The sequence below is a fragment of the Pseudorca crassidens genome, chromosome 9, assembly GCF_039906515.1.
Source record: "Pseudorca crassidens isolate mPseCra1 chromosome 9, mPseCra1.hap1, whole genome shotgun sequence".
In the NCBI taxonomy this organism is placed as follows: domain Eukaryota; kingdom Metazoa; phylum Chordata; class Mammalia; order Artiodactyla; family Delphinidae; genus Pseudorca; species Pseudorca crassidens.
This window is the reverse complement of record NC_090304.1, coordinates 9334816-9349350: the sequence shown is the minus strand read 5'-3', so window position 1 is coordinate 9349350 and position 14535 is coordinate 9334816. Positions and strand designations below refer to the sequence as shown.

The 14535-nt window shown below is 52.0% G+C and overlaps 2 protein-coding genes across 14 annotated transcripts; one reads left to right on the top strand and one right to left on the bottom strand.

Moving 5' to 3' along the window:
• Positions 1-17: 17 nt before the first annotated feature.
• Positions 18-12938, bottom strand: BSCL2 (BSCL2 lipid droplet biogenesis associated, seipin). 13 transcript variants are annotated; one of them, XM_067748745.1, is made up of 12 exons: positions 11711-11848; positions 9659-9880; positions 7830-8146; positions 5892-5973; positions 2873-3016; positions 1931-2065; positions 1646-1743; positions 1038-1179; positions 830-895; positions 569-659; positions 393-473; positions 18-249 (listed from the first exon to the last, which is right to left on the bottom strand). In XM_067748745.1, the coding sequence occupies exons 2-12, from the start codon at positions 9845-9847 to the stop codon at positions 107-109; spliced, it is 1488 nt and encodes a 495-aa protein (XP_067604846.1). In that variant the 5' UTR covers positions 9848-9880; positions 11711-11848; the 3' UTR covers positions 18-106. The 13 variants fall into 13 exon arrangements, 10 of the variants coding, with proteins under 10 accessions (XP_067604846.1, XP_067604852.1, XP_067604845.1 ...); XM_067748751.1 differs by lacking the exon at positions 11711-11848 and adding an exon at positions 10064-10189; XM_067748744.1 differs by lacking the exons at positions 569-659; positions 11711-11848 and adding an exon at positions 12882-12938 and having other exon boundaries at positions 393-527; positions 829-895.
• On the top strand, positions 10262-11770 carry GNG3 (G protein subunit gamma 3). Its single transcript, XM_067748770.1, has 3 exons — positions 10262-10468; positions 10867-10966; positions 11242-11770. Exons 2-3 carry the CDS (start codon positions 10868-10870, stop codon positions 11368-11370), a joined length of 228 nt encoding a protein of 75 aa, XP_067604871.1. The 5' UTR covers positions 10262-10468; position 10867; the 3' UTR covers positions 11371-11770.
• Positions 12939-14535: the final 1597 nt, after the last annotated feature.

Below are 14535 nucleotides of genomic sequence, written 5' to 3'. Positions count from 1 at the left end.
AGAGTCAGGGAGGCAGCTGGCATGAAAAGAGTTTATTGGGGGAGCCCTGGAAAGGGAAAGGGATGGGGGGGGAGGGCTGGAGTGTGGGGACTCTGCCCTATTCTCTTCAGGAACTAGAGCAAATGGGGCGCTGTCGGACAGTGCCTGTGGAGGGTTCAGAGCTGCCCACGGTTTCCGGGGCAAGGGCAGGGGCAGAAACAGGCAGGTTGGCCTCCGTCAGCAGAGCTGCATCTTCCCAGGAGCCTGAACCTGGGCCAGGGGAAGGAGAAACGAAATCCCAAATGGGAAATTCCAGACCAGGGGCTCCTGCCCCCACCCAACCCAACGTGGCCTTCTCCCCAGCCACAGGCCAACCCCAGTCCACCCAGGTCCCGCTGCAGAGTGCCCCTCACCGTCACTGGCCTCGGGCTCTAGCTCCTCCTCGCCACTCAGGGGCTGTTGATCTGGTTTCTCCTCCTCAGACAGCTGGCCTTCTGCAGCCCCAGGGGGAGGGCAGAGGTCAGTCTGGAGGAGGCTGAAGGGGAGGGCTGAGAGGAGTCAGGAAGGAGGTCGGGCTGCTGCGCCTTACCTGGCTCCGAGGGATCTGCACGGCTCTCACTATCCTCTGTAATGGGTGACAGCTGAGTGGACTCCTCCTGGCCTTGGGGCCCTGTGCCTCCAAAGGGGGTAGAGGACAGGGCAGGGCTAGGGCAGCTGCGCCTGGATGGCAGTGCCAATTTCACCCCATTCAGCCTTTGCCTTGACCTTCAGCTTGGTATGTGAGCACCTAAAGCCTCATACTGGACGGCGCAGGAGCCTCCTCACCCAGCCCCCAGCCATCACCTTTACCTGGCTGATGGGCAGAGATCCTCCGCTGGACTTCCTTGTGGGACCTTTCTCTGTTTCGGATGTTTACCTGTAGCGGGGGAAACTCCTGAGCAGCAAGGACTGCCTTCCCTCACCAGTGATCAGGGCCCTTCAGCCCCAGCCCCCAACATGCTCCTGCCCACTCCCCAAAGAAGGATCGTGACGGGGAGAGGAAAGGGGTCCTTTGCGACCTGCAGAGAGAGGCGGTGTCGGGGCCAGATGCCCCGCCACACCCACTGCATGTAGCTGAACAGCACGATGACGCTGAGGAAGGTGAAGTTGCTGGCGACGCCAACGAAAGCGCAGGTCATCGGGAAGTTGTACAGCAGGTACCTGAAGCAGGAAGCAGAGACAGGAGGGGAGTAGCAGGTACCAGGGAGTACCAGCCTTCTCATTTCCCAGAAGTAACTTCTAGGGCGATTCGCCAGTTTGGCTAGAGCTGGGCTGCATCCCCTGCCTCCCACCCACTGAGCCGACGTGTTCAAGAGAGCAGTTCCCAAAAAAAAAAAAAAAAAAAAAAGAGAGCAGTTCTCAACACTGACTGCACATGACCTTTCCCTGGGGTGCTTTCAAAAGGTCTGACGGCCTGGTATGACCCTAACAAATCCTGGTCTTGGGGTGGGGCCCAGGCATCAGTGTCTTTTAAAGTTCCCCAGGGACCTGATACGCTGACGTGCAGCCAGGGTTGAGAGTCTGTGGCCTAAGTAAAACCCGTAAGAGCCGGCGCCTCTGCTTAGGACCCTCTTCACTTAAGGACGGCCCCGCGAGAGCTGCCCAGGTCACGGCGGCGCTTCCCCACCTGAGCCCAGTGAAGTGGGCGTGGATGCGGAGGTAGGCTCCGTACAGCTGGACGCGCCTGCTGTGGATCTCGATGACGGCTCCGGTGGTCGGCACATACTGCGGGCGGGTGGGCAGTGGTGGCAGCACATCAGGCCAGGATCCTGCCGCTGTCACTCTTACCAGGCCAACCTGAGGCCCGCTTCCAGCCTCTACTGCTGTCCCTCCTGACCGAGCCCAGAAGCTCCTCAGGTAAAATCCTGGGCTCGTGGGGAGGGCTGTGTCCTAGTCCTCCTTCCCCCCTTACCGAGTTCTCCCTGTATTCTGGGTACAGCTCCACCTCCAGGACCTGCTTCTGCTCTGCAAAGCCAAACAGCAGGAGGCTAGAGAAGACCAGTGTGTCAAGCATCTGGAGCAGGTTTGAACGGTAATGCAGCATCACCTGCCAGGGCCAGGAGGGAGAGGCTGGGGACGGGGGCCCGCCCCTCCACCACCCCTGAGCAGGCCAGGAAGGCTGCTGCTTCCCCGGTCCCTGCTCCCTCACTTTCACTTCCTACCACGCCCCCAAAACCCAAGTCTTGACCCAACCGTCGCAAACACTTGAATGACATCCCTGCCCTGCCCTAGCCGGCTGCGTGTCCCTATTCCAATACAACAAAGCCCCCTTTTCTAAGAAACCCTCCTAGGTGAAGCCCCACACTGTCTCTGATCTACCTTCCCCCCCAATGGTTCTATAATCCAGAACAGACTGTATGTTCCAGTGTACCATCTGAAGCTTTTCCTGCATGTGGACATTCAGGGATTTGCTTCATGATATGGTTTTGTTGATAACTAAGAATGGAGTCTAACATTTACTGAACACCCACTATTTCCTCATTGAATCCAAACTAGTCTTGTCATGAGGGAGTTACTACTATATTCACTTATAGTACTTCATAACTAAGGGGTTAAGTAAATTGCCCCTCAGCTGGCATGTTTCTGAGTGAGGATTTGAGGCCAGGCTTGCCTGGCTCCACAGAAGCCCCCGTTTTCAGGGTGGCTCTACTCTTCAGACTTTACCCCAAAGCTGGCCATGCTCATCAGATGTTAGGGGGTGTTTGTCTGGTGTGGTAAACTGACACCTCTTGCCTATCCTGATGTGTCTGTGACTTCAGAGCTAGGATGTTTTCTCCTGAAGCCCTACCCAGACAGTCTGACATCTGTCATCGTTCTCCACACCCTCCTAGACAGGCCAGGAAGGAACACTCACGGAGCGTGAAGAGGTGGAGATGATTCGGCCGCCTCTGGTGTAGCATGAAATGGTGACCAAGAACATGCCCAAATCTTGATTCACAGGAGACTCTGGCAGCTCAAGCTCTAAGGTAACGCGGTACGGCTGTCCATACATCAGCACCTGCCCAAGGTAGCCCCATCTCTTTAAAAAAAGTTTTTTTAAATTGCACTGCCCCTGTACCACCTCCCCCCCTTCCCCTCGAAACACTCTGCCACAACCCTCCGCTCTCAAAACAGGCCTCTCAATCTCTCTGGTCCCAAGAAAGTGCTGCCCCCTTCTGGTGGCTGGATCCCTCCCACTTCTGAGATCTTCAGTATCCTGTCTGCTCTACCGAATCGCTCTATTCGAGAAAGGCTGTGTCACATTTCTCTTCCAAAAGTGAACCGTCACGTTGCCAACTGGGCCATCTGTGACTCAGGTCTCTCTGTCCCCGTGAGGCCATCCCCCCGGACCCAGCCTACCTTCACTTACATTATTAATTAACCGAGTGCCAGAAGTGCTCACCATCTCCCTAGCCAGCTGTCGCACAGTCACTGTCACTCAAGACCATCTTACGTCATTCTGGGTCCTTTATCTTGGTTCTGTTGGTAGAACCCTGAGACTCACACAGGAAGGCTTCTTCACTGGGACTAACCTCAAGAGGTTGAAGATGTGCCACCAAACATACCCTAGTTTTCCTGACTGTTCCTATGTTCCTCGAATCCTACATTCAGCTATGCTTGTCCTACGCGTGACCCCCTCAGGGTGATACATAAGGATCACAGCGGTGATGGTAAAGCTTCTGGTTTTAACCAAAGAGGGAGTGGATTAAAAAAAAAAAGAAGTTGAAAAAAACTTTCCCCTAACCCTAATAGTATACTAGCTCCAAAATCTAGATATGGCTATGAGGGTACTTTGAGCATTTTATCCGTAGGGTAATAGCTGAAAAACCACTGATCGAAGTCTTTCTTTATACAGATTCTTATTTTCGGTCTGAATTACGTCTTGACAAAAATGGATTCCATGAGATTCCTACCCCCCTGTAGAGGCCAGATGAATCTAAGCCAGTTGCTTCACTGAATTCTTTGAAACATTAAAATAGGTAGTTCTCTGAGTGGGCAGGACGGAAACGGGGAGGGACTGCTAGGTAGTGGGTATGGGTTTCTTTCTGCGGTGATGAACATGTTCTAAAATTGATTGTGGTGATGGTTGCTCATCTCTGAATATACTAAAAACGACTGAATTGTACATTTTGAAGGGCGACTTGTACACTATGTGAATTATATCTCAATAAAGATTTACATATATATATTTTTTCTTTTTAAACCAGTAATTATGTCATCTCCTCCAAGGGCATCCACAAAATCTAATACCAGAATCTTGTGAATGAGTCCTGCCTTTGTTCGCATTTGTCTGCCTGATGGGCAGGTTCTCCCTCTCCTCCATTCCCACGCAGCATTCACCCTTCCTTAAAAGGCCCACTTTGAGCCTCACCATCTCCATAGTCTCACATCTGTCTAATTCTTCACAAACTCTTCTGAAATGCAGAATCTGCATCGTTGCTACTTAATGCAATGTATAGATTTCTGTCAATCCTGTGAGCTCCTTGAAAGCAGGACCACATCTATTTCTAAACAAGGTGTTACACACAGAGAAGACCCATTATTTCATGCATTCACTCAAAAATGCTCACTAGAAATGAATGAAATGATCAATCTGGCCTCACCCTTCATCTTTCCATTCCTTCCTCATCCAGCAGCCTGGTACCCGATTGTTTTAGGCTCCTTGCGTCACCAACCATTATGATCTACTACGGGCAGCCACACAAATGCATGCAGCATCCCAGGTGCAAATGTACTGTGGCTTTGTTTCTATTCCCCTCTCAATATATTCCATTTATTATTATTATTAAGCCACAAAAACACATTGAACCAATGTTTTTACAGAACATTCTATAATAATCTCCAAGTTACTTTCCTGAGTAGCAGAACTAAAATGATAATCCTGTCTTGCAATGCCCAACATTCCACTTCACCAGTTTTTTTTGGCCACACTGTAAAGCTGCCCCAGGGATTGAACCTGGACTCTCGGCAGTCAAAGTGTGGAGTCCTAACGACTGGACCGCCAGGGAATTCCCTTCCCCACTTCACCACTTTGAAATCTCCATTTGGGATCCACTCATCCCACCTGGTAAGCTTTCTGGATAGTGTTACCCTGGCAGTAAACTGGAAGATGTCACAGGAGACAGGATACACAGTCTCCTAGGTTATTTGTATTGTCAACCCCAGGGGGCCCCAGACTCTACAGCTTACACTCCTCCCTTCAGAGTGACCATTTATTTCTATCCTGTGTTTATCTTTAGGTCAGTATCCTCCCAAGTACAATTTTTGAAAAATCATTTTCAAATGGTGTTTAAACTCTTAATAAGTCTGATTTCTGATGACTTCTTATTACATTGCTGACAACTCAGAAAACTCTGGTGATCAGAAATGCTCCTGATCCTCCAGGATCCTTCTGAAGTGTTCTGGGATCCTACCCTTTTTCAGAGCCTCCAGCAGCTTGCCTAATAGAGAAGGATGCATTCCCATTCTGCATTCCCCAGGGTTTCCAGGTTTGTTGAAGGCATACTGGCATTTGGCCAGTCCTCTGGCACCGTACCCTTTGTAATGGCAGGTTACACATATCTGTCAACGGTTTCATAATTTAACATACTTACAAAACTCTTGGGTGGATCCCATCCTAGTTCTGTGAGATAGCTGATCTGTTAATTTAGGTTCATTTAGATCTAAAATACACCTTATCTAGTAGATATGGCCTGGCTGAAACAATTTAAGAAGGAGGAAAGAATAATCCACACAATTCATTTGGACTTTAATTTTTCTTTAACCTCCCCTTTCCCTGAAAGCCTTCCTTTTAGTCTCTATTACTCGGTCCCTGACATCCAGGTCTTCCTCAAGCCTTCCCGTTTCAAGTCATCAAAGCTCTAATGAAACCTCTCTTCAGCTCCCATACTCACCCGATCACGTCCACCCTTAGCCAGTGAGACATTGGCAACAGGGAAGGAGCAGAGTAAGGAGGCGGAGGAATCACAGTCGGTCCTAAATGAGAATGGGGATGATACTCTGCTAAGTTACAGAGTCTGCCTTACTTGTCCACACACCTCCTTGGCCCCTAGGGCTCCCTTTCCTATCCCCCATCCCTTCTCCCAGAATGGGCACGCTTCTCTGTTATAGAGACAGACGGAGAAGAAATGCAGCCAGGAGATTCAAGACAACAGATTGAGTCTTTAATTCTCTTCCTGCTACTTCCATTTATTTCCTTTCATTAGAGCAGACATTCTTAAATGGGAACCTATGGACACTTAGTTGAATAGTTTCGGACTTAAGTCTTTCTAAAGACTCATCTGGGGAGCTGATAAAAATGCAAATCCCTGGGTCCCACTCCTCCAAATTCTGATTTAGGAATTCTGGTCTGGGGCCTAGTTTGAGAAAACTCCTCCAAAGGGAGCCACAGATAATCTTTAAGAGGCTCACGAACCCTTTGAATTGTAGGCAAAATTGCACATGGGCATATATATAGGTTTTTATGGCAGGAAGGGCCATAGCTTTCATAAGCTGAACCTGGGCCAGGGGCCAGGCCATCATGCCTCTTAAAAGTTTAAGCACGGCTTCCCTGGTGGCGCAGGGGTTAGGAGTCCGCCTGCTAATGCAGGGGACACGGGTTCGAGCCCTGGTCCGGGAGGATCCCACATGCCGCGGAGCAACTGAGCCCGTGTGCCACAACTCCTGAGCCTGCGCTCTTGAGCCTGTGAGCCACAACTACTGAAGCCCGTGTGCCACAACTACTGAGGCTTGCGTGCCTAGATCTTGTGCTCCACAACAAGAGAAGCCACTGCAGTGAAAAGCCCTCGCACCGCAACGAAGAGTGGCCCCCGCTCGCTGCAATTAGAGAAAGCCAGCACACAGCAACGGAAGACCCAACGCAGCCAATAAATAAATTAATTAATTAAATAAAATAAAATAAATAAAAGTTTAAGCAGCTCTGCCTTAGAAACTACAGCTCATGACCACGGACTCAGGACAGGGAAAAAAAAAAAAAAAAAACTTTGGACCACTGATAATAGTGCCCTTGTCAGCACCTCTTGATTGGTCCTGTAGTCATTGTTAAAAGAAGGGGAGACGGGCTTCCCTGGTGGCGCAGTGGTTGAGAGTCCGCCTGCCAATGCAGGGGACGCGGGTTCGTGCCCCGGTCCGGGAAGATCCCACATGCCGCGGAGTGGCTGGGCCCGTGAGCCATGGCCGCTGAGCCTGTGCGTCCAGAGCCTGTGCTCCGCAACGGGAGAGGCCACAATGGGGAGAGGCCTGCGTACCGCAAAAAAAAAAAATTAAAAAAAAATAAAAAAGAAGGGGAGGGAATTTGGCAGGGTTTGTAAAATGGGAAGGAATTGAGGCCCCAGGCAAGAAGTAGGGAAGTAGGACTCTGGGAGTTTATGCACCCAGACACCCTGTGTTTCCATAAATTCTCTTGCAGCAGACTATCCGGGAGTGGGAAGAAGTCATGTAAAAGGCAAACTACTGCTTTCCTAATACCTCCTCTACTGAAGGCCAGATTAGTTCTGAGATGACCCAAGGAGTTGGGTTGGCTCAAAAGTCTACAGTGGCCCTGAGAGAGGTCTGATCCAGCCTAAATTGAACTGACCCTCATAATGACAATCTAGGAGAGGGATTTTTTTTTTTCTTCTTTTTAACCAGATTCCAGTAACCAGAGACAGGACTAGGACCCTAGAGCTCTACAAGCCCAGACCTGCCCCAACCTTGGGCTATAAATCAGTATAAGCACACTGGGCTCAAGTGTCCTCCTCCGTAAATAAGGGGGTTGACCTGAATAAGCTCCAAGGGTCCTTGCAGCAATTCTCTCACTGGATTCGTCTACTTTGATAGAAGACCCCTCTCACCTGTAGTAGAAATGCACGGGGCTGAGGTGGCTGACTGTCGGCATGTAGGAATAGTAGAAGGAGCCATAGAGGAAGACAGACACCCAGAGCAGGAGCAGGATGGTACAGAAGAGCACCCCAAACTGCAGTAGCAGCTTGCGGGCACGGCCTGCCAGGACGTGGCCCATCTCCTGGGCCCACAGTAAGGCAGGTACTGGTGGGTCATTGACCATGATGGGGAGTGCAGGGGGTCTGGCCCCGGGTTCAGGCCTTGAGTTCCTAGGTGCTCTGCCACCTGGACGCCACCCCTGGCCATGGGATGAAGCAGCTGGTGGTTCCTGGAAAAAGACAGAGAAGGGGAAAGAATGGCTCTTTTCACGGGGGAGGTGGGGACAAAAAGGACAAGCTTACCGGACTGGCTTTGAGGAACCAGAGATAGCAAGACATAGCAAAGTCTTTGTTTCATATGGCCTTTCTCCAATTGATTGCGTTTCTCAGCCAATTATCCCTTCCTTTCCTCCACTGTGCTCTCTCCACCACCTGTGCTAGAGTTCCTCAGCTGAACCCATCCTCGGGTCACCTGATTCTGGGACAGCCACCTTGACGGGCATTCATAGTAATACGTAACATACAGAGGATGAGCACCTTAAAATTCTTCCAAGGCGGTTTTACACACACGATGACACGATTCCACACTGCGAGGTGGCTGCACGGAGAGCACGCGCGACTTGCCTAAGGTCGCACAGCCGGACTCAAAGCCAGCAACCTCAGCGCAGCCACAATTCCGTACCGAGCTTCTCCTCTCCTCCTGGAGCTGCAGTCGCTCTCAGACAGGGCCGCGCCCCACTCCGGGCAGGGTGTCCTACAGCCAACGGCCGCTCCCCGCCAGCTCCCTCTGGCTCAGCGGTGGGCGCAGCGCCCGGAGCCCCCACCCAACCGCAGCAACACAGAAACCTGCCAGCGAACCGCCACAGGGATGCAGACTCACCAGCCGCGCACCGCCCGGGCAACCGCGAGAAAGCACTTCCGCCTCCCGGGGAAGTCCCTCCCCCTCCCGGGGAAGTCCCTCCCCCTTTCGTCGGCCCCCTTTGTGGCACTGGGGGCGGGGCTCGTCTGGGGCGGGGCCCGGTACAGGAGGCGGGGCCTTCCGGGCCGCCAAGTTCCTACCTCCTCGCGCCCGGCACTGTCCGTTCCTGCGGTCCGTTACCCTCCGGATACCAAAACCAAAGGGGACAGGCGCCTCCCTCCAGGCCCCAAGATATGCTCCAGATATGAGTCAGCAGGATCCCTCAGCCCGCCCCTCGAGGCCGCAATCACGGCCCTCCGCCCACACCTTCACTATCCGCCATTTAACCCCCGAAGAGGGGGAGAGGCGGGCATCCAGCTGGCGCTGATTGTCATTGCCCACAGCTCCTTGGATCCGTGGGCTTCCAAGGCAGAGAGCATTCGCCCCGAGAACGTTGCAATCTGCGGGTACCTGTGCATCTTGCGCGTTGCGCCAGCGGGCTGGCTGTCCCCTATTCACAAGAGCGGTAGCATTTCAGGCCCGTGTTTTGTCTCCAGCTTTTACGATGCGTGATCGACCTCCTCCGACCCTAACTAGACTTTCCCTCAGAGTCCCCACAGCGCATTATCTAGACTAGGTTTTGGCGGGTGGCATTTCTATTTTGTATATGTCTATTCACCCCAAATAAGATCCCTCAGAAGGATCAGTGTTGTGTACATCTTTGCGTACATCTCACAGCACCAAGCACAACACTGCAGACGTGGGAGGCAATCTCAAGCCAATACACACACACACCCAGGAATCCCATCTATTTCCAGAAACACCCACCGACTCTCCCCTCTACCTCGTCTTTGTCCGATTCTTTGATCTGATCTCTGCATGCCACTCTTTCCCCAGCTGCTCCTTCTTCTCTTTGGTCTGCCATTTCTTTAGACATCTTCCTGATGGACCTCGCTGCCCCTGGATCTTCTGCTCGAGTACTTGTAGCTAGAACGTTAAAGTGGTGATCTAGAAGCTGATACCTGTAGCTCATCACATTTTCCAGGATATGGGGAATGGAGGGTCCCTGGGAGAGAAGTGAAGATTCAGGTGTTAAATGCTGTGTCAGAGTAGAGGGAGGAGGGATGGAGGGGGCGACTGCCCAGCTGATGTCAGATTTTCAAATGAGCAGGGTCTCACGCAGTCAGTACTGACTCCACTGCAGGGGCTGTCACAGGTCCAGACCACCCCATTTGAGGGGGGAATCTACCTGGGACTCAGCTACTTCCAGCTCCTTTGGGGAGGTCTCTAGCCCAGACTCTGAATGCCTGCAATGGGGGAGGGGCAGGTAGTGAGACAGTAACAGTGGGGGCGTGCACAGGGGCTGCAGGCAGCAGCCAGGCTCCCCCACTGGCCAGACAGTTGGTATGTGCCAGGATCTGAGCAGCTCCTTCTAGCATCCTTCATCTTTCAGGTAACAGCCAGTGCTGGAGCTGCAAAAACTGGGACCAGCCCTCCACTGGCCTCTGACTTGACCCTCCCCAGTGGCCTTGTGCTGCTGCGTCAGATATTCTCAGCTGCAACTCCCTGCAAGGTGGGGCACCCATCTCAGGCAGAAGGTTTTGGTGCACCCCACGATCCTTCTCCCCAGGACTGTCGCTGCCCGTGGCCTCAGGTGAGTAGCGAGCATCCTGCTTTTCTCCCTTTGGGGCTCAAGGGGGCAGGTGGGGGTTCAGTACTCTCCTCATTAGGGCGGGCCTCTTTCTAGTTGTGGTTTTCAGAGCTGGGAACACACATAACTTGAGGGCTCGGAAGCCTTAAATCATTTATATGTTTAATGATCTGTGGCCCAGGCCATGTAGGAGTTTGGGGAGCATCTCATCCCACTTCTCCATTTCCTTAGCTGAGGAAGACAGGAATGGGAAAGACCACGGAGGTTGGGGATAAGAGGGGAATAAAATATTGGGGCATATGACCTGGCCTTGTAAAGGTTGATGAGGAGTAAGCACAGAGGGGGGCCTTCCGCTGAGATTGTGCAGGGCCCCCTATCATGCTCTGAGCTCTCTTCTCCAGGATGAAAGGGGAGACCCCTGTGAACAGCACTATGAGTATTGGGCAAGCCCGCAAGATGGTGGAACAGCTTAAGATTGAAGCCAGCTTGTGCCGGATAAAGGTGGGTGGGGCCCTGGATCCCATTAGTTGGCAGCCTGTATCATAGGTTCCCAAACCTCAGGATAAGAGATGCTTTCTTTCATTGACTCCTTGAGATCACAGGAGGAGTCTTGGGATCTGTAAGGAGAGCTGGCCCCAGGTCTCTGTGGGTGATGAGGGAAGAGAAGACTGTCTTAAGGAGCCCTAGAGATGGCAAAAGATTTTCCATTTGGGGAGGGAGGCTGCAGTCCATTTCAGGGTTTCTGGCTAACAGTTCCCCTCCTGGCTGTGCCCCAGGTGTCCAAGGCAGCAGCAGACCTGATGACTTATTGTGATGCCCACGCCTGTGAGGATCCCCTCATCACCCCTGTGCCCACTTCGGAGAACCCTTTCCGGGAGAAGAAATTCTTCTGTGCCCTCCTCTGAGCTGCCCTGTCCCTCCTCACAACTCTTCACCTTTCCCTCTCCCGGGCCCTTCCTCATTTATGTCAGGAACTGTGGTGAGCCCACTAGGGTCCCTGCATCCCATCCGTAGCCCTTTCCCAACCCTGTGAGGTTAGCTGAAGCACAAGGCCCTCCCTCACCTATCTGCCGACCCCATTTCCTCGCCCACTGAGGCGGACCCAAAGCACCCCGTGACTCGGGGCACCCTTAGCTCCACCCACAGAAGGGCTGTCAGACTCTGCCAGCGTCCTGCCCGCTTCCCTCTGTGACCCGCTCAGACAATGGAGAGAGGGATGGGCTGGGTGCTGGCTCTCAGTCTCACCTGGAACTATTGGAAGTGTAAAGCCATTTGAAGAATAAAGTCATCCAGAGTCTCAGAGGACAGTTCCTGTGTTACCGTTCTTGGGGGATAGGATCAGTCAATAGATTTGGGAGTGGGTGCGGCAGGTGGAAAAGCTTGCCATAACCAGGGAACAGGGCCAGTCAAAGCGGGTTAGACATTGTCTAGGATCGGAGATCCACCGGGTTAGGGTGGATGGCGGGCATGAGAGAACGTCTCAAGTGGAAGAATTAAGTTACAGACAGACACTCAGAGGCTACGGAGAGCATACACACACACACACACGAGTGCAATGAAGACAAGTGAAAATGAAAACAGACCTAACGGGGTGGACTTAGGGAGGGCTTCCGAAGGGCACTCACAGACAGGAGGTACCCAGTGAGAGGGGAGGAGCTTGGTTCCAGTTCCTGGGAAGGGGCCGTTTTACTTCTAAGATGGCGACGCCCACAGCAGGTCTCCGTTCAAGATGGCCGCCGCCAAGGGGATCCGCACCAATATGGCCGCCGCATGTCACAGCGTTTCACCGTACAGGGCTTCTCGGCTGGGCCCATACTTAAAATGGCGGCCCCAGGCATCCAGAGTTCTCAATACGGTCCCTTCCGTGCTCATCTGTCTCAAAATGGCTGCTCCTTCCCTCGTCAACTCGATACCCACTCCTACCCACCCCGGAGGCCGGAAGCTGACGTCCACCCGATCCAGGTGAAGGCACACTGGTGGCTATAGCCAAGGATCATGGGACAAGGGGGTCCCAGCAAGCACGCCTGCAGTAGGCGCCGGTCGCGTGGAACTTACGAGAGAACCTAGGTCTCTGTTATCTTGCCTAGTAGAGACTCCCTTGGAGCGGAAACATAAGTGTGAGGACAATGCCCGGCGCCGTTCGGCTCGGGGCGCTGTTCCTTGGTCGCTTCCTGTTCTCCCTAGGAGTTGGATAAGCCCTTAGTTGTTCAGTTTGGGCTTCCTGTTAGAACTGGGGCTTGCTGTTCTCCCACTTCCCATTCAGGCCCCTTCTGTCACATCCGCCAGGAGCAGTGTCCCCGCCCCTGGTGCGCCTACCACCCCTAGTAGTGGTCCAGCAAGCTGCCCGGCCAGAGGTTTGTCTCACGAGCGCCTCCCGGACTCAAACTTGGCGGAGGTTTATAAAGCCCCAGCATACCTTTCCAGAAGCCGTTACCTTCCAAGGGAAAGAAAGACACATACGGAGGTGGGACCAGGGCCAAGGCAGAGAAAGTCAGTCTCAGAAGGTCTGCTCCTCATGGGTTGTCAAGATTCCCCACCCCCTACCCAGTGACACATGCTTCCCGGGGCAAGCCTGGGTCATGCTTTGTCCTGGGATACGCTTGCGGGTAGGGTCGGCTGCCGGAGGCTGCCTTGCAGAAGGGGGTGACCTATATTAGAGACAGCACATCGCCCCCAGCTTCCCCACACCTTCACACAGGAAGACAGCAGGGGAGGGGGACAAAGAGGAAACCAAAGGAATAAAGGGGGTTCTACCAGGAACTGAACTTAAGTTTCCTATGGACGTCTCCACAGGCTCCAGGAGTACCCAGTGAACTTGAGGCACCTTCAGGAATAGCAGCTTCCCCGCTGTTGATGAATTCCTGAGCCCTAATAGGCCCTGGAGATATTTAATTCCCTCATCCTGGAGAGGAAGAAACCAAGGAAAGTAACCTGGCTGCCCTCCTGAAGTGGGGACCTACCCCCATTCTGTTCAGGAGCCTGCTTAGTTCTTAGTGCCCGTTGACTCCTCTAAGGATCAAGTCTGTTTAATCCCTGCATCCTGTCAGTGTCTGGCATATGACAGGCATTCAGATATCCAACGATTGTACTATACATGCTTAAATGGCAAGCAGGGCATAGAAGGCACTAAAAGAATCTTTCTCTTTTCCTAAGGTATTACAGTGTTGGGCAAATTCCAGAGGGGTAAGTGAAAATGCCCACATCAGCTCAGACTTGGTAAGAAGTCAGAAGTGCTCAATAAGTGTAATCTTGATATTAGGTTATTTAAAAAAAAAAAAAAAAAAGCAACCTCTGCTCAGTTTTTCTACACATTCAATTTTCATACTCATCAGATTAGGGGTGAATGGCTGCAGCCCTTGCTGGGGGCAAAGCCGGGGGGTCTAGAGGTTACTAGAGACAAGGCATGAGCTATAAATAACCATTTTAAATTATTAGCTGTAACACTGAGTAACTTTAAATACCCTAGAGAATGGGCAGACACTGAAATCAAGGATAGCCTTTGGGCCCAAAGCTGTAAGCCCCTGGGGTGGGAATCTCTATCATGTACAGTGGGAAGAGTTAGAGCAGTAACTATACCTGTATCATGACTACTTCAAAACACTAGATGTCATAAGCCTGTGGGAGCCCAGCCTTAATAAGTCCTTGACCATTTATCAGAAGTTACAATCAACATCCGTTCGGTGCTAGTAATGCAGTAGTGCTTTTGTCAAAGTTACCTTCTCATTCTACATAGTCACTAGGGAAGAATCCCCATCAAACATCTTCTGTTGAATAAGTAGGCTTTTCCTCTTAAGTGGTAATTACGAATAAACTTAATCTGGCTCCTAAATGGAACCCTACATTTAACTTCAAGCATCCAACTCGTTTTAGTATAGGCCAAATACACAGAGGTCATGGTTATCATTTATTTTCTTCTACTCCAACGGCTCAAGCAAGCACTTAAGTAAGCCAACAAACCCCGAGTGACCCCGAGTGAAGGTATGGCTGGTTCCCAAGTGAAAGCATGGCAGAATAGGAAGGGAGAAAAGCCATGAAAGAGGAAAGCCAACCTTGGTTGGAACCCAGTACAA

Bases quoted from the DNA above. Each gene is read 5' to 3' on its own strand.
- GNG3 (XM_067748770.1), top strand. From the start codon at position 10,868: ATGAAAGGGGAGACCCCTGTGAACAGCACTATGAGTATTGGGCAAGCC. The intron at 10,967-11,241 runs GTGGGTGGGGCC...GCTGTGCCCCAG, and splicing joins CCAGCTTGTGCCGGATAAAG to GTGTCCAAGGCAGCAGCAGA.
- BSCL2 (XM_067748744.1), bottom strand. From the start codon at position 12,923: ATGTGTCTTTCTTTCCCTTGGAAGGTAACGGCTTCTGGAAAG. The intron at 8,147-9,658 runs GTAGAGGGGAGA...GTCTTTTTCCAG, and splicing joins AAGAATCGGACAAAGACGAG to GAACCACCAGCTGCTTCATC. The intron at 5,974-7,829 runs GTGAGAGGGGTC...ATTCTCATTTAG, and splicing joins CCCGTGCATTTCTACTACAG to GACCGACTGTGATTCCTCCG.